The sequence below is a fragment of the Anastrepha ludens genome, chromosome 6 (assembly GCF_028408465.1).
Source record: "Anastrepha ludens isolate Willacy chromosome 6, idAnaLude1.1, whole genome shotgun sequence".
Taxonomy (NCBI): Eukaryota; Metazoa; Arthropoda; class Insecta; order Diptera; family Tephritidae; genus Anastrepha; species Anastrepha ludens.
The window spans coordinates 85463503-85483542 of record NC_071502.1 but is presented as its reverse complement, the minus strand read 5'-3'; the positions used below and the strand labels follow the sequence as shown (position 1 = coordinate 85483542).

Below are 20040 nucleotides of genomic sequence, written 5' to 3'. Positions count from 1 at the left end.
ATGCGATTTCGGAATTTCGATAATATTTCTAATTAAGCTTCAAACGCTCGGCAAGCGTGACACGTTGCTTGATGAAATGGCAAAGCTTACTGAATATTTTGACAGCTGCGTTTCATCGGTAACTTTGCCAGCTGCTGAAACCGAAAGGTGCTGGCCCAGTGCACGCTTTCTTTGCTTCCACAACTGTCTCATAAGAATAGAAATGTACTGTAATGTATGAAAATTGGCCAAATGGGAGCTTTGTTTCAATCGCTTGAGGCGCTTTTATATCTCAACTTAACTTGTAGACACTAGGTTTTTCCTATTATTCTGACAGCTTTCAGAACTGTCAAATAATTTCCAAAGTAAAGCAAAACAAAAAAGGCAAGATAGGGAAGCAAAGCAGGCCTGCATTGAACTGGCACCCTAACAATTAGAAATACTATTTTTGGTATCTGGTCACCCACAGTTGGGAAATGCCTCAGTTGGAAAGCGAGTAACTTTAGTGTTTTTAGTATATAGTTGAAAAAAAAAATTTCCAATTGCTTTGTCGAGTAGCGGGAGCAATTTGCAAGTCAATACCACATTTTTATTTATGCCCTTTATATGCAATATTTTCAAAGAAACTTCGAAGTTTGAACACCAAATTTCAAAAAACTTTACAAACAAAATATTCTAAGTACACCTAAGTCATAAATATTCCATTTTCTGCACGAATAGAACGAAGATTCTAAACTACTTTTTCGAGAGCATCACTAACGAAAGACACTTCAGACAAATGCTTTATCACTTTATGTTCTACATTTTTTGCTCACATTTCGTTTCCACATTCCCGCGCATACACGAAAGTGTTTGCGAGGAAATCCCCGTTGACACTGCTTTGTGGTATTTGCTCAACAAGTGTTTGCTTAGTCAACTTTGATTAAATCAACTACAGTCAAAGTGCGAGTGGAAAGTGATTGAAAGGAAGCGAATGAGCATAAAAGAAAGTACAAAGGGAGCCATTAAGCCTTGTATAGAAAAAGTGGAATAGAGTGTCTACACAAGTTCACATACATACATACAAGTGTAGTACTTACTGTAGGAGCACGTATGAAACACTCTATAATGGCTACTTTACCAATAGTACCAATAGTACAGGTTAGTTGAAAAGTAAGAATGCAAAAATAAGAAAGTGCGAGTTTTGTGCTACGTGCGATTTAGTTTAAATTCCTATCTAAATAAAGAAAAATAGGAACAATTAAGATTATTTTTCAGCATACTTTTCAATCTAAATTTTCAATTTGTTACAACAAGCGTTAAGTAGGTAGGTAAGTGAAATGGTTGAAGTACTACTCTGACACTGCAGCACTAAAGCACCATTTTGATGCCATTATAAGATCTCCAACAGGTAGATATGTACAGACAGCCAGAGCTGTTGATGTGATGGAGAAAATTGACGAAATTTAGGTTGGCGCACTGCCGAAGGCTGTGTAAGAAAGGATGCACACAGTGACCTTAATCGTCTAGCTGCCAAACCCGGACTTTTACAGAGAAAGTGTTCAAAAGTCTCCTTCCATCTTACTTCCTTCGCAATGGTATCATAAAGGACGAATCCGTTTAACTTCGTCCAAGTGTGCCCACTCCTTGGGTAACTATTCCAACCTAACCTAACCTCCTTCCATTGTGTGGAGATTTGTATTTTCTGGTAAATAGCACCAGCTCCGTTTTGTCGGAGTTGACTCTGAGGCCGCAGCTGGCAACCTTGCGACTGAGTACCGCCAGTGACCATTCCAAAATTTCAGCCATGACTGAGAGAAATGTTCCCGATACCATTAGGGCCACGTCATCGGCGTATGTTACTACCTTAACCCCACCCTTATTTTGCATTGTTAGAACTTCGTTCCATGTGTAGAAGTGTAGAAGTGTAGAAGTCCACGCAAGTGGGGAAAGTTACTGATCGCCATTCACTTGGGAGTGGCCAGGACGATTCTTCTACATATGGTTCAAGCAGCTCACAACGGCCGGGATTAGCCCACGTATCCTCTGAGTAGCTTCCGAACACCCGTTCGGGAGTGAGCTAAAGTGAGAAGGCGAAACATTCCAGGATAGCTGGTTGTGCGTTGGGTTTGGGACCCGCCACTTAAAAATCGCCCCCAATGAAAACTTTAAAAAAGCCTCGGATGAGACCTCCCTATACTGATGACGACCCCTGCAAACGAACTAAGGACTATGATTTGAGGGCATGCACCTGGAATGTCCGGTCCCTTAATGGGGAGGGTGCCTCTGCCCGGCTGGTTGATGTCCTCGTGAGAGTAAAGGCTGACATCACTGCCATCCAAGAGATGCGATGGACGGGGCAAGGAAAGAAAACCATAGGACCTTGCGACGTCTACTACAGCTGCCATGTAAAGGAGCGCAAATTCGGTGTCGGATTTGTTGTGGGAGAGAGACTTCGTCGCCAAGTACTGTCGTTCACTCCGGTGGACGAGCGTCTCGCAACAATCCGCATCAAAGCCCGTTTTTTTAACATATCGCTAATTTGCGCCCACGCCCCGACGGAAGAGAAGGACGATGCGACCAAAGATTCTTTCTATGAGCGCCTGGAACGTTCCTATAAGCGCTGCCCCCGCCACGACATAAAAATCGTGCTTGGCGACTTCAACGCCAGGGTGGGCAAGGAGGGAATTTTTGGTCCCACAGTCGGAAAATTCAGCCTACACAACGAAACATCCGGTAACGGACAGAGGCTGATCGACTTCGCCGGGGCCCGAAACATGGTAGTCTGCAACACCAGATTCCAGCATAAAAAGATACACCAAGCTACCTGGCTGTCCCCTGATCGAAAAACGCGAAACCAGATCGATCATGTTGTGATAGATGGAAGACACGCTTCTAGTGTATTAGATGTACGTACGATCCGAGGACCCAACATTGACTCGGATCACTACCTTGTTGCAGCCAAACTGCGCACGCGCCTCTGTGCAGCAAAAAACGTGCATCTACCTACGCAAAGAATGTTCGACCTCGAAAAGCTGCAATCACAACAGACAGCCAGAAGATTCGCCACTCGACTCTCACTCCTGCTCTCAGAGAGTACTGCCCAACAAACCGGCATCCACGAACAATGGAGCAACATTTCTCGTTCTCTACGTACCGCCGCCGAAGAAGAAATCGGATTCCGGCGAGCCCGAAAAAACAATTGGTACGACGAGGAATGTCATGCTGCCGCAGAAAGAAAGGATGCCGCCTATAGAGCCACGCTGCGATCGGGCGCAACGCGAGCCATGTGGGATCGCTACAGAGAGCTGAAAAAGGAAGAGAGACGTATTATCCGACAGAAGAAACGAGAGGCCGAAATACGTGAGTGCGAAGAGCTTGAGATGCTGGCCAATAGGAACAACGCCCGAAAATTCTACCAGAAAGTTCGGCGGCTTACAGAAGGTTTTAAGACCGGGGCGTTTTCCTGTAAGAACGAAGACGGCGAACTGGTGACCGACGTACAGAGCAATCTTAAATTATGGAGGGAACACTTCTCGAACCTATTAAACAGTGACAGCTGCGCATGTCACCGAGAAAGTGAAGATCCCGATACCCCAATCGTTGACGACGGAATTGTCGTTCCGCTACCCGATCATGACGAGGTGAGAATAGCGATAACGCGGCTAAAGAACAACAAAGCCGCGGGCGCCGACGGACTGCCGGCTGAGCTATTCAAACATGGCGGCGAGGAGCTGGTAAGGTGCATGCATCAGCTCCTATGCAAAATATGGTCGGATGAAAGCATGCCTGCCGATTGGAATTTAAGTGTGCTCTGCCCAATCCATAAGAAGGGCGATCCTGCAATTTGTGCCAATTACCGCGGGATTAGTCTTCTAAATATCGCCTATAAGGTTCTAGCGAGCGTATTGTGTGAAAGGCTGAAGCCCACCGTCAACCAACTGATTGGACCTTATCAGTGTGGCTTCAGACCTGGAAAGTCTACCATCGACCAAATATTCTCAATACGCCAAATCTTGGAAAAGACCAATGAAAGGAGAATCGACACACACCATCTTTTCGTCGACTTCAAAGCTGCATTCGACAGTACGGAAAGGAGTTACCTGTATGCCGCGATGTCTGAATTTGGTATCCCCGCAAAACTAGTACGGCTATGTAAGATGACGTTGCTCAACACCAACAGCGCCGTCAGAATTGGAAAGGACCTCTCCGAGCCGTTTGATACCAAACGAGGTTTCAGACAGGGTGACTCCCTGTCGTGTGACTTCTTTAACCTGATGTTGGAGAGCATCGTGCGAGCCGCAGAACTTAATCGCTCAGGCACAATTTTTTATAAGAGCGTACAATTGCTGGCGTATGCCGATGATATTGACATCATCGGCCTTAACAACCGCGCTGTTAGTTCTGCCTTCTCCAAACTGGATAAAGAGGCAAAGCGAATGGGTCTGGTGGTGAACGAGGACAAAACGAAGTACCTCCTGTCTTCAAACAAACAGTCGGCGCACTCGCGTATCGGCACTCACGTCACTGTTGACAGTTATAATTTTGAGGTTGTAAAAGACTTCGACTATTTAGGAACCAGCATTAACACCGATAACAATGTCAGCCTTGAAATCCAACGTAGAATCTCTCTTGCCAACAAGTGCTACTTTGGACTAAGTAGGCAATTGAGTAGTAAAGTCCTCTCTCGACGAACAAAACTAACACTCTACAAGACTCTCATCATGCCCGTCCTAACGTATGGCGCAGAAGCTTGGACGATGACAACATCCGATGAAGCGACGCTTGGAGTGTTCGAGAGAAAGATTCTGCGTAAGATTTTTGGACCTTTGCACGTTGGCAACGGCGAATATCGCAGACGATGGAACGATGAGCTGTACGAGCTTTACGACGACATAGACATAGCGCAGCGAATAAAGATCCAGCGGCTACGTTGGCTGGGTCATGTCGTCCGAATGGATACAAACGCTCCGGCTTTGAAAGTATTCGATGCGGTACCAGCTGGTGGTAGCAGAGGAAGAGGGCGGCCTCCTCTGCGTTGGAAAGATCAGGTGGAGAAGGACTTGGCTTCACTTGGTGTGTCCAACTGGCGCCGGTTAGCACGAGAAAGAAACGACTGGCGCGCTTTGTTAAACTCGGCCAAAATCGCGTAAGCGGTTATAGCGCCAATTAAGAAGAAGAAGAAGAACTTCGTCAATAGCAACTAGCCAAAGGAGAGATGAAAGGGCACACCCTGCGGCGTCCCCGCTGTGCACAAATCTAGTAACTTTAGCCAATCCTGCCACCACCTTAACTTCCTTGAAGCCAAGCAGGGACGAGACTCAGAGACAGATACTTACGCCTCTCGTCTATCTAACGCAATGACAATTTACTCCGCCGTAACGTTATTAAAACCACCGTCTATATTTATGAAGACCGCCAAAGAGTGTTGTTTGCTCTCCAGAGATTTTTCACAGTCCCTACAACCTTGTGTAAGGCTGTTTTAGTGGATTTCCCCTTCTAATAAGTATGCTGCGCTGGAATTAATTTGGATTCGATGTGCTCTCGGATATGATAATCTTTCAAACACCTTTAAGGTAAATGAGGCCTTTATTATAGGCCTGAAATCCTTGGCTCCGTCGTGACCCCTCCTCTCTGCCTTGGGTATGAAAACAACCCTCGTTTTCTTTCAGTTGGCGGGAGCGTAGTTAAGAGCGATACGCGCCATGCAGATTTCTTGTAGAACAGGAACCACCAAGGCACTTTTTTTCTTTAGCATCACATGCAAGATATGGTCAAAACCAGGAGATTTAAAGGGGTGAAACTATTGGTTGCCAAGGTGATGCTGTCAACAACAGAATAGGTTTCAGAGAAACATCGAGTATGTCACATGAGGCAATAGAATTTTCCGGAAGATGAGTACTTTGTACTCATTCAAAATTACGCGGTAAGTTTATCCATCATTTTCCGCACGGATCGCCTCATGGCTCGAGCATGATGACGGACCCATATAGCATAGTTTTTCTTCGTCCAGAAGGGGCTTTACTACCCAATTGGTAAGAGGAATCTATCGCTGGGTTTCAACGCTGACAATAGTGCCTCTATTTCTGGTTCCAAAGTATAGGAAATCCTCTACTTTCAAATTATAACTGTCAAAAGAGGTATGAAAGTTAGAGGCATGTGCGTTAACTGTTTGTTTTATGAGAGGAAATACATCGGCTTTGCTAGTGGATATCAATATATTCGGTATACGCCAACAACTACGCGCTCTTATAAAATATGGCGTCTGAACGATGCTGATTTTTTCAAATACTTTGAGTGCTGGTTAACTGTTCGATATACTCATTATAGAGGTCTTAATTTCGGAGTTTATTACTGTGTAGTAGTCTTCCAATAATTTTTTTTCAAGATTTTCAATCTTACGTTTTAAAAGATCAGGAAGGGCAGAAACAAGTTCTACTACTCAAGAGATACATTTGCTTTCGTATTGGATACTCAGTTGAAAAGATGTAAGAAATACGAAGGTATTCCGAATTTTAATTTTTTTTTAATTAAACATAGAGTTTTTTGTTAGCAATCTTAATTATTACTAACATTTTTCTTGGAAAGTTATATCTAAATAGGGCATAAGTACCGCTATAATCAGTGTTGACATATTCTGACCTTCCTCCTAAAATTCGTTGCATATGCAAAAAAAGGTAAAGCATTATTCCAAAGTGGATAACTCGAAAACTACTGCCATGAAAGATGGTGTAGCAGTCATTTTAGACTGTTGCCACGTGTTGATATTATTTATTAAAAAATAATAATTGTATCTACTGTTTCCACATGGCTTTTATTGAAAAAATAGCAACATATGGTTTATGAATATCAAATGAAAGACACTCATTGTCACCTATTTTTTTTTTTGGAAATTAAGAAATCGATATAAGCTGTAGATGGTGCAGCAGTCGTTTTTGACTGTTACTATCTTTTGGTAATTAAAAGAAATTATAATTATTTATTGAAAAATAAAAATGGTGTATGGTGTTGCCACATGATTTTTATTATTTTTTTGGTATTTAAAAAAATACGAATAAATACGTGGTGTTGCCACATAATTTTTATTGCGAAAATTGCAACTTATGATTTATGGATATCAGATGAAAGGCCTTTAAAGAAGCTTTACAAAAAGAATGTGTTTAACTGGTGTTGCCACCTATTTTTTTGGAAATCAAGAAATCAAAATGGGCCGTAGATGGGGCAGTACTACTGACTGTTACCATCTTTTGGTATTTAAAACAAATTATAATAATTTATTAAAAAATAAAAATGTTATCTGGTGTTGCCACATCATTTTTATGGCAAAAATAACAACATATGGCTCACGATTATCAAATGGAAGATACTTAAATAAACTTTAATAAAAAATTATTTTTTGCTGGTGTTGCCAAATATTTTTTTTGGAAATTAAGAAATCAAAAATAGTATAAATATATTAATTGTCAAAAGTTATGTAAACATGCATCAATGTAAAGGTGAGGATCTCTTTAAACCAATTATATTTTTAAAAGGATCCATACAATTGTAAAGAAAAAAATTATTGTATGTAATCAAAAAGAATTTGTTAGAGTTTAGAATATGGGTATCACAATTGATCGAGAAAGGTCTAAGTACATATCTTTATTCCTTTGAACATCATAAAAGTATGCAATCAGTAAGAATTCAAAATTGCATGCATCAATTTAGAAGATGTGCCGGTCTCAATTGGAGCATACAGCGGAAACTAGTATATTCCAACAGCTTCTATCATACACTTAGTACCCAATTTGACTCCAGGATCCGAATTGCTCACTTTCAGTGCGTAGCCTCCCCACCCACATCACGCCCATGTCTCTTTTCCCGTCTGGATTTCATTGAAAAGCCATTTTTGCTATGTTCCTGTTATTTTAACGTAAGGTGTGGCCAATCCAGCTCCATTTTCCCTTTGAATGGTCTCAGTGAGTGTGTTTTAAGACTGACTGCCACCTTTACCTGCCTACATATTTAGGAAATGGGTATCAAACAAAATGTGCTCAAAAGAATGAACAAAGTTTGAATTAAAACTTTTTGTTGTGATTCTGCCACCTAACCCTTAAAGATAAAGTTGAAAAATTAATTAAATACAATATTAAGTAGTGCCCACCCTGTACATAACTTCAGTGCAAAAACATATACATACATACTTATAGTATATATCTAACACTCATTCAACTACTTTTCCATCACTTACCCTGAACAGGTGTCGGTTATGCCATTTGCCTAATCGACGTTTATATGGGGATGTACTACAATACAATAATCGGTTGGGCGGTTTACTATTTATTCGCGTCGTTCACCTCAAAACTGCCTTGGACGTCATGTGGCAATTCGTGGAACACCAACAGTTGCATGCCGGTGACGAATGTGAATTTCACGGACAAGGCGACAACACCAGCGAAGGAGTTCTTCGAGTGAGTATAGGGAGTGACACAATTTACATAAATGACTATAAAATTTTTACATTGCATGATAGATTTTACTTGATTTGCCACAATTAAATTCCTAACTAAAAACTTATTTAAATTTTTCTCCTCCTCCATTTACCTGCACTTATTCAGACGAATGGTGCTTGAGCAATACAAATCGGATGGCCTGGATTATATGGGCCCAGTGAAGCCCACATTAGCCTTGTGCGTTTTCGGTGTATTTATTTTGGTATACTTTTCCTTGTGGAAGGGTGTACGCAGCGCTGGCAAAGTGGTGTGGGTAACGGCTTTGGCGCCATATGTGGTTCTCTTCATATTATTGGTGCGCGGCGTTTCGCTGCCAGGTGCAATGGAGGGCATTAGGTACTATCTTACGCCAGAGTGGCATAAATTGAAGAACTCGAAGGTAATTGAATAACGACAATCAGCCTTATCGTATATTCTACTATATGTTAAGAGGGGAAATATTCCCAAATTTTGTTTTATTATATTTTGGTTTATGGGAATGAAATGGGAAAACTACCGAAAAGACCGTTCGCATTTGGAGCTTTTATACGAGCAACATTTGACTTAGTTGACTAAGAGCCCTTAATATTTATTGTATATATTTGCATAGGTTTGGATCGATGCGGCTTCACAAATATTTTTCTCGCTTGGACCTGGTTTTGGAACGTTGCTGGCTTTGTCCAGTTACAATAAATTCAACAATAACTGTTATCGAGATGCGCTGATCACGAGTAGTGTTAACTGTCTAACCAGTTTTCTAGCGGGTTTTGTCATATTTTCTGTATTGGGGTAAGTACTACAAAACAAAAGGATATGCATAAAAATGATTCATACATAAGAACGCCTGCTCTAGTAAGAAACTTTTATAAAATCAACTGATTGAATTGTGTTAAAATTTAAAGGCAAATATTAATTAAATTTTCATATAACAAAAGAGGCTTAGTGCAGCGTAAATTATACAGCCTTTGAACAAAAATGCCACACTTTAATAGGGTTGATAGAGGGCGGCCTTAATCCGGATTACCGGGGCAGTTAATATGATTTAAATTTTAATGTGTGCGTGAACAGCTGATTTGTTTATTGAATAGTTTTGCCAGTAAAACATGGCCCACAGGTAACAAATACGGGTTTTAGCTGCTTCAATACCAAACAATTGTTATTTCTTTAAAGAAAATCTTAAATTGCTATTTCTCAAACTGATCTGAAATATCAAAACCGTTAATGTAATTTCGAACGAGTTAGTGCAAACTCATCCAGTCTTTCTTGTTCTTCTTTTTAAAAATTTGAGAATTAAGTCCAGTTGTTGATCTAGATTAGTTTTGCACTTCCTGAGATAGTTCCAAATTAAGTCGTTAATACCGATTAACGCCACCGTCTGTTTATCTATAAGAAACCGTATTCAATATTAATATAAATTATAAGTATCAGTTTGTACTGATCCGCAGTGAACTCATTACTGTGATATTTACATTGTTTTGAGTGATTGAAGAGCGGCTTACCTTCAAGCATTTAATAGATTTTCCATAATTTTCGCGTAAAATTTTTGCGCAAATGTATAGAAACTGTTTTATGGACGATTTTTAACTCCTGAGCGATCCTACGACTACTAACATGCCGGTCAACTTCGTTTTTTTCTTTGACTTTATCGACATTTTTGACATTTTCAACATTTTCTTTAACATCAAAAATGCACGTAATTAGCTCTTGCAGTATCGGCACCATAAACACAATTCACAATTTCAGCGGCCTGGCTTGCATTTTAGCCTTTATCAAAAAAAACTGTAAAATGCACCGATTTTTCTCTTTGTAGACTTCCATTTTTGTCACCCTGTAACTCGCCAATGAATGGAACAAACAGAAAACAGCAAACTATTTTTTTTAGTGTGAAATGTCAGCTTGACAATGAGCATAAACTTTAAGTTCTTTGATCGATACTTTAGAAGATATGGATCACTACAGCTATCTACCGAAAAAAATAATAGATTTCTTTTTCCCCAAACTAATAAATCTTCCACAACCCTACATTTGCCTTACACAGCACTTCATAGGACAGCACCAAAATCTGTTCTATTTTTACCTTCAAAAAAGTATGTATGATAGTTGCACAATCAGATTCCCTAATAATCAAAACATTTCAAAGAGCATTTCTCAAAAGTTTAAAACGAGGATATTGTAAATAAAAAATAATTTCAAAACTTCCTTATATTCTTCTTTCATTTGAGATCCATATTTTCTTACCAAATACTTCTATTAATTTATAGTATTTTTTCGAGTCCAGGGCCCCAATTGCAACTTTGAGGTCATTTTAACAGACATACTCAAGTGCTGGGAGAAATTAAGAATGCAGACTTGTTTCCACTGAGTTCCAGTATCAGGTGCGATGCTGTGAACCGCCCAGGTCTTTGTATTTCTTTATATGTATGTAGTTACTCGCAATATTTACATACTTTATTAGTCACGACTTTTAATTAAAATATTCTATAATTAAATCTTTAAAAAATTGTATCGAAAATATTAAAGCAGTCTGAAAAATACAGGGTATTCGGTGGCAGAAAAAAGAATAAGTTCACAATAATTCCTAATGATAAAGATAAAAAGAAAGTACTTTCTTTCCAATAACTATTACAAAGAAGACAAGTGCGGATTGTTTTTTTGTTTCTAATTATTTCCTCGGATACACTCTTTGAATCTGGCTTTCATACACTGAGGCAGTAGCTGGAGAAGTGATGTCGAGATGCTTTAATCTCGCGAACGATATTTTATTTTAGCGCTGAGATGGTTGTTGATGTTGTAGCATTAAAGCATTCCCATTCCCAATCATACAATTACGGGGAATGCTGCTGTTCCGGTTACGTAAAACCGATTGTCATGGGAACTTGGTCGCTGAGCTTGTTTCGTTGACTTTACTTTGGAGGAGGTACCCCTACAGAAGAAAGTCCATAGGGGTAAGATCAGTTGACCTGGGAGGTCGGGGTATGTCACCGAAACGCCAATCTCGCAGCACCGCCATGGTCTATCTCGCCGTGTGAAGTGGCGCCAACTTTTGAGACCCATCTTACTTTTTACTGAAGATATTCTCTCACCGACACCGCCCACAGAAATTGCTTGCTTTCGACGTTTTTCAAAAAATGTGATCCAATTATTCCACTGCTTGACAACGCACTCCAAACCATCACTTTGGGACTCAAAAGTGACTGTTGGGGTTTTAATAGTGGTATCTGTCCTTAAGGTGACCAATATCGGTAATTTTGTTTATTTACACTTCAATTTAACCGAAAACCATCATCACTCTTTGCGTTATAACGCGAGGTACGTTAAAGCTTCCTCCACAATGCTCCTCCGAAGCAGTCGATCTTGAGCTTTTACTTCATAGTTCCGAATTCCCAAATCTATTTTATAGTACATGACAGAAATACACTCGGAGGTTTGCCATCTTCAGGCGACCGCTATTAGAAAACACTTTTTCTATCATTTTGCTGCTACGGCTACGGCGGCCGCCGTTAGTTTAAGCGCTTGCTTAATTTGAATTTTGAAGAGATGTAGTCTATGTAAGATCCTTCCTCAATATTTCCTGCACAATAGTTTTTAGAAGACCCAGGACAGCCGCTCACGCGGATTATCGTGAAAACTTTTAGCGACGAGTTCAGTATTTTCATTTATTCTCGTTATCCGTCTGAGTACCGGCCGGCCGTGGGCTGCCTTCACATAAGCATCGAATGTTGTAACGTGAACAAAATCTATGACAAGCAGTGGCAAACGAATCATTGACATTGAAAAAAGTGTTCGCAATCGGCGCTCGTTGTTCACGTCGTACATTGTAACATCGTGATTGAATAGCCCGCACGAATAGCGAAGCTATCGCGCTTCCCTCCGCGCTCACACGCTCAGGGTTTAGGGACAAACTTTAAATTTAAAACTTAATTTTTCCACTCCGTATATAGCAAAAAACCTCCCAAAATTTGGATTCGAAAAACTACTTCTTATTTTTTAAGAGCGTTTCCTTTTTTTTCTACTCCAAAAATTTCACCGTGCAGCAGCCGAAAGAAAAGAAAAGAATGGGGCATAGCAAATATGAAAGAGAAAGAGCTGTCAAATATTATTGAAGTTTTTCTAATCTGAACTCAAGTTGATTCAAATTATTTAATACATATTTTTGAAGCATTTTACCCCAACATTTCTTAACCGGTTGGGTCATTTGGGCCCTTAGTTTTGAAAGCCTGCATAATATTTAGTTGATGGAGCTCTAAAATAGTATCCCTATTTATACCCCGGTAAATGTCAATAGGGGTCTTCTCAAACATATGCGATAGTCAAACAAAAAGGACACCATTAATTTGTTTTTTAGATTTCGCCGTGTGGGGCGTGGCGCTATCTCGCTGAAAACCATCTTGCTGTGTACTGAAGGAAGGATGTTCTCTCATTACTGGCAGCAAAGAATCGTTCAGCACGGATAATTGCATGCAGAAAAAATTCAGGCAGGCCCTTTCTCTTTCATATTTGCTATACCGCATTCCTGTCTTTCGGATGTCTTTCGCATTCTTGCCTTTGTCACACATTGTTATTGATAGCGAAAAAATATTTTTCTGTTGCTAAAGTAATATAAAGTCTTCCGAATGGTAGTCACTCACCAAACCATTCACCTACGGCTGGCGCCATTAGTCTTAGTAGTAGAATTAGTAGATTTAAATTAAAATTGGTGCACTTTAATTTCCACAATATTTGATAATCAATCTTTTCTTCACCTCCAGCTACATGGCGCATGTGCAAAAAACTTCCATCGATAAAGTCGGTCTTGAAGGACCCGGTCTTGTGTTCATAGTCTATCCGGAGGCGATTGCCACAATGAGCGGCTCAGTATTTTGGTCCATCATTTTCTTTCTCATGCTCATCACACTAGGCTTGGATAGTACATTTGGTGGATTGGAGGCGATAATAACCGCTCTCTGTGATGAATATCCGCGCGCCATTGGACGACGAAGGGAAATTTTCGTGTTGGGGCTCTTGGCTTGCATTTACCTGTGCGCACTGCCGACTATGACTTATGTAAGTACAGAAACATGCGTGATATATATATATATACAGTACACAAATACAGAAATATATACAAAAAAATACATACACATACCCTTATGTGAGAGTATACGAGTACAAGTAATTTAATTGATTGCCTTAATTAATTTGGCGCAAATTTAACAAACACCATTCAATCGTTAACCTATTTACCTACTACATTTATTCTGCAAGTCAATCAGAGAAAAGTGTAGCTCTGCTCACCACTAAACAAACGGATCCCTCAAGCAGCAGTTTTATATGTATGTGGCGTTCATCAAATAAAAAATGTATTTCTTTTTTTTTTTTTTGTTTTTGTGCCACGCATAAGATAACGCTTTATGCTTATTCGCAGTCCATTAACTCTATCTTGACCTGCATAAATAAATTTTGCACTTTTTCTAGCACTTCTCTCCTTCCTTCCATCCACCTTTTGAAGTACCTGAAGCCAATAATTTTCTAGTCTACATTTCACCTGGGTCCTGTTTGCTGATTATTCCTTGCTGATTCCATTATTCGGCTAATATCTCAAACTAACGTACCGGTCAACTTAAGTGACTTCCATTGTACTGCCAATTGTGTTATTCCTATTCGTGTGTTTCTGTGTGTGTGTGTGTCTATCAGCATCGGACACCTTTGTTTACTTCGTTTTGTACCTTCTTCCTATACTTCTAACCTTTCAATGCTTAGCGCCATTTTTAACACCTGTCAGCGTTGCTAAACATCAGCGGTTGTTGATTTTATTTATTGTTGTACTTTTCTCCACAATCTTTCTCACACAATCTTTATTTCCTACCCACTCATGTATGTTACCCAGTTTGGCGCTGTGTTAACCTTAACATTCGCTTAACAGCAGTGAAGGGATAATGGACGTTATCACTCTCTTTGATTGCATTAGAAATTATAATTTCATGTATTTAGTCGCGTTTCAATCAATGTGAGCATAATCAGCTCCAACTCCCTATTCTTCTATTTTACCGATTGCGGTTTTTTGAGTCAAACTAGGCATAGACCTTTATTGTAAGCACAAGAAGCAAAACAAACATAAAAATATAAGTACGGGCACAGGAACAAATTTGTGAAAACGTTTTCAATTCAAATTATTTATGTATTCTCATGCAGCGTGTCTGATATTTTGCATTCTAGTAAAGAGTTTAGGCATAGATATTACGTATAGAGCGCAATATGCAACAAATGAACGCCTAGAAAATAAACGTCACTTTCATGAAATTTTTTATGACATTTTGAAATAGCAGCGGCTCATTTTCAACAATTATGTGTTCAAAAGTCCATCAAGTACCTTCTTTCAATTCAAAAATTCTGTCTTCTTCTGTCTTATTATCTTGGACGATGACAATATCCGATGAGGCGTTCCTTGGAGTGTTTGAGAGAAAGATTCTGCGGAAGTTGTTTGGACTTTTGCACATTAGTGACGGCGAGTATCGCATGTGATGGAACAACGAGTTGTATGAGCTGTACAACGTCATAGACGTAGTGCAGCGAATAAAGATCCATCGGCTCCGCTGGTTAAATCCTGCCGTCCGAATGGATGCTAAACGCTCCGGCTCTGAAAATATTCGAAGTGGGACCGGCCCGTGGTAGCAAAAGAAGGCGAAGGCATCTTCTGCGTGGGAAAGTTCAGATGGAGAAGGATATGGCTTCACTTGGTGTGTCCAACTGGCAGCGTTTAGCACGAGAAAGAAACGACCAGCACATTTCGTTAAACTTGACCCAAATCGCTTATCGCGCCAATCAAGAAGAAAACAGATTTTCACAATTTGTAAATTCTGCGCGTTCCATTTATTCTCCGTCACCAAGCCTCAATGTTCACAGCTAACTTTTTTCCAACCGTTCTAAAAAAGGTGCTGTATTCAAAGGGTTCAACAGCTCATTGAAAACCCAGTAGCGGCGTCGCGGATATGATTTGCTTCTTTTGCTCCATAATACTACCTACTTGAATATTTTACATTCTTAGATTGCAACTCTATTCAAAATTATTCTGGTCAGAGGTCCTTCTTATATGATACTATAATCATTTGCCCGTCAGACACTTCTGCAATCATTCATCATATATAGGGGTTTCCAATAACAGGTGTTATTTAGATTAGATTAGAGATGATGAACGATTTTTTATGGCCGGAATTGGATGGTATTGATCTGGACAACGTTTATTTTCAACAAGACGGCGCTACGTGCCACACAAGCAACGAAACCATTGATCTTTTACGGGAAAAATTTCCGGACCGAAGAGGTGATCACAATTGGCCACCGAGATCTTCTGATTTAATACCTTGTGAGTTTTTTCTTTAGGGCCACGTGAAAGAGAAGATCTACGCCTCTACACCTCTTAAAAAAACCCCTTTTATAAGAACTGGCTCGATGAAAGACTTATGCATGTGTTTTGTGTTCTTAAGGGGAAGGCTCTGATTTCAATTGTTGCTGTTGTTGTTCTCGCAGTTAACTAGACCCCTTCGTCGCCGTCTAGCTTTTCTAACGGAGGCCCAGGAAACTTGCTCTTTTGACAGGTTGGGTCCAGAGGGAGAAGGGTGTTAGATGAGTGGGTTTGATTGGACATGTTGAAAGGTGGTTAATATCGTGCGGTGTACCTTCACATGGTGGACATTTGTTGAGTATTATCGGGGTCCTCCTGAATAAGTAGGAGTTTAACCTACATTAATATCCAGATTATAATTGGGCCAAAGATAAGCGGATCTCACGAAACTGAAGTTCTATCTGAAATAGGTGGTGGTTGAAATCCGATAACGGCATTCGGGGGTCGGAAGTTTAGGAAAGTTGTGAGAGTCTCCCAACAAATGTCGTTTAATATCTGTCTATATACTGCCCAGTCCAGTAGTGGCCATTGTGTTTGGTCCTGGTACTCGTCATTGTAGTCGAAGAGATGTCTCCAGACCCGCCTGAGGGTGACTCAGTTTCCAGAAAATGTCTTCACGGATGATTCCTACGGTAACACCCAAGCAGAAATTGCTTGCTAAGCATTTTACTGTGCTCCATGACCGGGAGCATGGAAGCCACGTTGTGAAGGTGTTGCAGGGGAAAAGTCAGCAGGCATCCCGGGACTGCCCTGATAGCAGTAATTTTAAAGGTCTGGAGTTTTGTCCACTGTGAATCACTTATATCAGGAGACCAGGCGGTATTACAATTACGTTCTGGATACTCTAGCAGACTAAACTTTTAACTACCTTGAATTGACCACGACATACCCAACATATGACCTGCATGTGAAGGCACTTCGCACGGTACTAACCACCTCTTCACATGCCCCATCAAACCTACTCACCTAACATCCCTTTCCCTATGGACCCAACCTGTCGAGACAGTAAGTTTCCTGGGCCTACGGTGTAAGCTAGATGAAGGCGACCGGTAACTACATTGCACTGACAGGTTTTCGTAAGCTGCTACAAAAACAACGGGCGCCTTCAAAAAGCATTTGTTCACTCGAGTTATTCTTCGTTTGAACTCTAAACTGCCATTTTTGCTTCATCTTTTACTTACTATGTATAAGCTTTTATTGCCATCTAGTAATGCAATTCATCTTTTTCAGGGTGGCGTTTTCTTGGTTAACTTTTTGAACGTTTATGGTCCCGGCCTTGCAATATTGTTTGTGGTATTTGTGGAGGCGGCTGGCGTTTTTTGGTTCTATGGCGTCGACCGCTTTTCAGAGGATGTGGAACAAATGTTGGGCATAAAACCGGGCATTTTTTGGCGCATCTGTTGGACTTACATAAGTCCTGTATTTTTATTGGTTAGTAAATGGCTCACAAATTACAAGAATGAAATAAACTTTCGCATTTATTTTCAGGGCATTTTTATCTTCTCCATACTCGGCTATGAGGAAATGTTGGGGGAGGAATATCAGTATCCCGAATGGAGCATTAAAGTCGGTTGGGCTGTCACATGCTCCTCGGTACTTTGCATACCAATGTACATCATCTACAAGTTCGTATTTGCGTCCAAAGGTGATTGTCGCGCGCGTTATCGCAATGCCTTCAAAGTGCCCACGCAGTGCGGGTCAGTGGTGCCGGGACAGCAGGGCACCACAGTGTGACATGATTCAGAAAAAACAATGCAACCAACACCGATACTTGGTGGAACTTGGAAGCAGCAGATGGATACGAAGACGGAGGCGGAGAGCAAACTTAACAAAACTTTTATAGAAACAACTAATACCAATAATTGTAGCTTGGAACGTTTAGCATGTGTGGGATGGAGTTATTCGCCAACAACAACAACCAAATTAGCAAAACCAACGGAAAACACAACTTATCAAACGACAAATAATATTGTAGATTTAAACAGTTATTATGCATATTACACAAATAATCTTAATTATGGTTACTTATACGAAGTTTCACCGAAGAATAACGATGAAACGAACAGCGATCAGGTATTGGAGAGTGAAAACCTTCAGCGCAATTTGCCTCACTTGGAATGGACGTTTCGGCCAAAACGGTTAGATGGAGCTGGCAATAACGAAACAACAAGTGAAGATGGTAACAGCGTCATATATGAGGAAGTAAATAATTCGGGTTTAAACGAGTATACTGAACATAATAACCCAAACCAAAATGCTGATATTAATAGATTAGACTATAAATATGTTAGCAATGTTGAAGGGGCGAATTGCAGCGGATGTGTTAGAGCCACTGTTAGTAGTAGTTGTAGTAGTAATAATGTTAATTGTAGTGCTAATGTTAATGTTAATGCCAATGTTAATGCTAATGCTAATGTTAATGTTAAATGTAGCAAACTTAGTAGTTCACAAGGAGCGGAAAACATTTGTAAATTAAATGCGACTCACGAAATTGCTGAGGACAATAATTACGAAATGATACTCAGCAGTTGTAAACCGCTTAAATTCTCATTTGCCAGCGAATGGCTGGTTTGAATATTAAAAAGAAAGAAAAACAAAAAACCAAACATTTATGTATGTGTCTCTATGTTCAACAAATTACAAATTAATACAAATAGCAGAATATAACATAAGTAGCAGGCAACAGCAGAATGCGAGCGAAGTGAAATTGAGTGTGACGCCATTTGTTGCTGTAGTTATTAGGAAGGAGTTCATGTAAAATTTAAGAAAGTGCCAAGTTGAGAGTAAGGAAAATTTAGCAAAACAGCCATTTGCTAAGTTTTCCATAAGAAAATCAGATAGAAAAGCAGGAAACATGTAGATACATATACATGCATACATATATATGCATATAGCATTGGATATTTTTTTAATTAAAATTGTAATTGTAAGAAAATATTGTGTAACAAAATTAATTTTTATAAAATTTTCAAATTGTTGTACTGCAGCATTTAAATGACTACTTCAGTGCTACTACCATATACATACATAATACATATTATAAAATACAGAAATTTACAAAATATTGATAGATTGCAAACGTTTATTGTAGCAAGTAAACATATTGCAGTTTTATAATTGTGTAGGTATAAATATGCATGTCATAACATACATAATAACTTAATTGACAACTACACACAACATACATATAAAAAATACAAATACAAAAGTTCTTTCGGCAATGGTAACAAATGCTTTTTAAACTAAGCAAAACGCAAAAGTAGCTTAAAATGCCATAAGTTTAGCTTGTAATAAAACAAACCTACTCATAGTCAACAAAATAAAGTATTATTAATATATTTTTTATAAGTAAATAATTGCAAGTACTGTAATTTTGTAGTTAAATGATTTTATAATTTGTAGTATTAAATTACCCCAATTGTGTGTTAATTGAATTTATTAAATTTACAACCATTTACAGTTACATTTAATTCATTTTAAGTATTATATATTATAATATTTATTTATTTAAGCATTGTATTTATTTTAAGTTCCAATAATTATTTTATTACACTATTTTAAATAAAAAAAAACAATTCATATTTTCTATTAAATTTTGTTACAAAGCAAAAATATTGAAAATAACTGCAAAACAGCCATTTTGCAGATATTGTCTTTATACTAAATAAAATATTTAATATTTTTTAATAAATATATTTAATTTTTTATACATACAATTTACAAATTGAGTTTTCCTAAAATATTAATGGCCTGCGCTTAGTCTAGCGGCAGTAGGAGCTGATTGTATCGGAAGTTGTTTTAGCAGCAAGCGAACTATCGATATCGATAACTAGGGTTTGACAATAGGTCTGGTCATGAAGCAAATAATTTGTAACAATTGTTGCAAATTATCATGTTTCGGTGTTCATGTACCAAAAAAATTGCAAAGTAGGGGAAAGTGAGAGAGCAAAACGACATTTCATTTTGAGGGGAAATTACAAGTTTTTGTTGGATAATTTTTTACTTGCAGGAATTTGCAACTTGAATCAAAGTTGTAAATTTAAAATAAATGGTGATTAAAATGGAGAATGTAAGTAAATATATTTTAGATGAATTTTTTTTGAATTATATATTAAATAGGAATCGGCCATTTATACAGAGGTATGTTCTGCTGAACCTCAGCTTCCAGTCACCGTCGCTGCACTTTGTTTTTTATGCTTGTACCTCTTGCTTATCAACTAATTTGGTAAT

The 20040-nt window shown here is 39.1% G+C and overlaps 1 protein-coding gene across 1 annotated transcript in view; it reads left to right on the top strand.

The window, feature by feature from the left end:
- LOC128868266 (sodium-dependent serotonin transporter) overlaps positions 1-19149 on the top strand; it is a 51034-nt gene extending 31885 nt beyond the window's left edge. The window contains exons 4-9 of the mRNA XM_054110144.1: positions 8198-8408; positions 8556-8829; positions 9040-9218; positions 13178-13472; positions 17041-17241; positions 17299-19149. Of these exons, the coding sequence (XP_053966119.1) occupies positions 8198-8408; positions 8556-8829; positions 9040-9218; positions 13178-13472; positions 17041-17241; positions 17299-17544 (1406 nt within the window). The 3' untranslated portion in view covers positions 17545-19149. The remainder of the gene's footprint in view (positions 1-8197; positions 8409-8555; positions 8830-9039; positions 9219-13177; positions 13473-17040; positions 17242-17298) is intronic.
- The last annotated feature ends 891 nt before the right edge of the window (positions 19150-20040 follow it).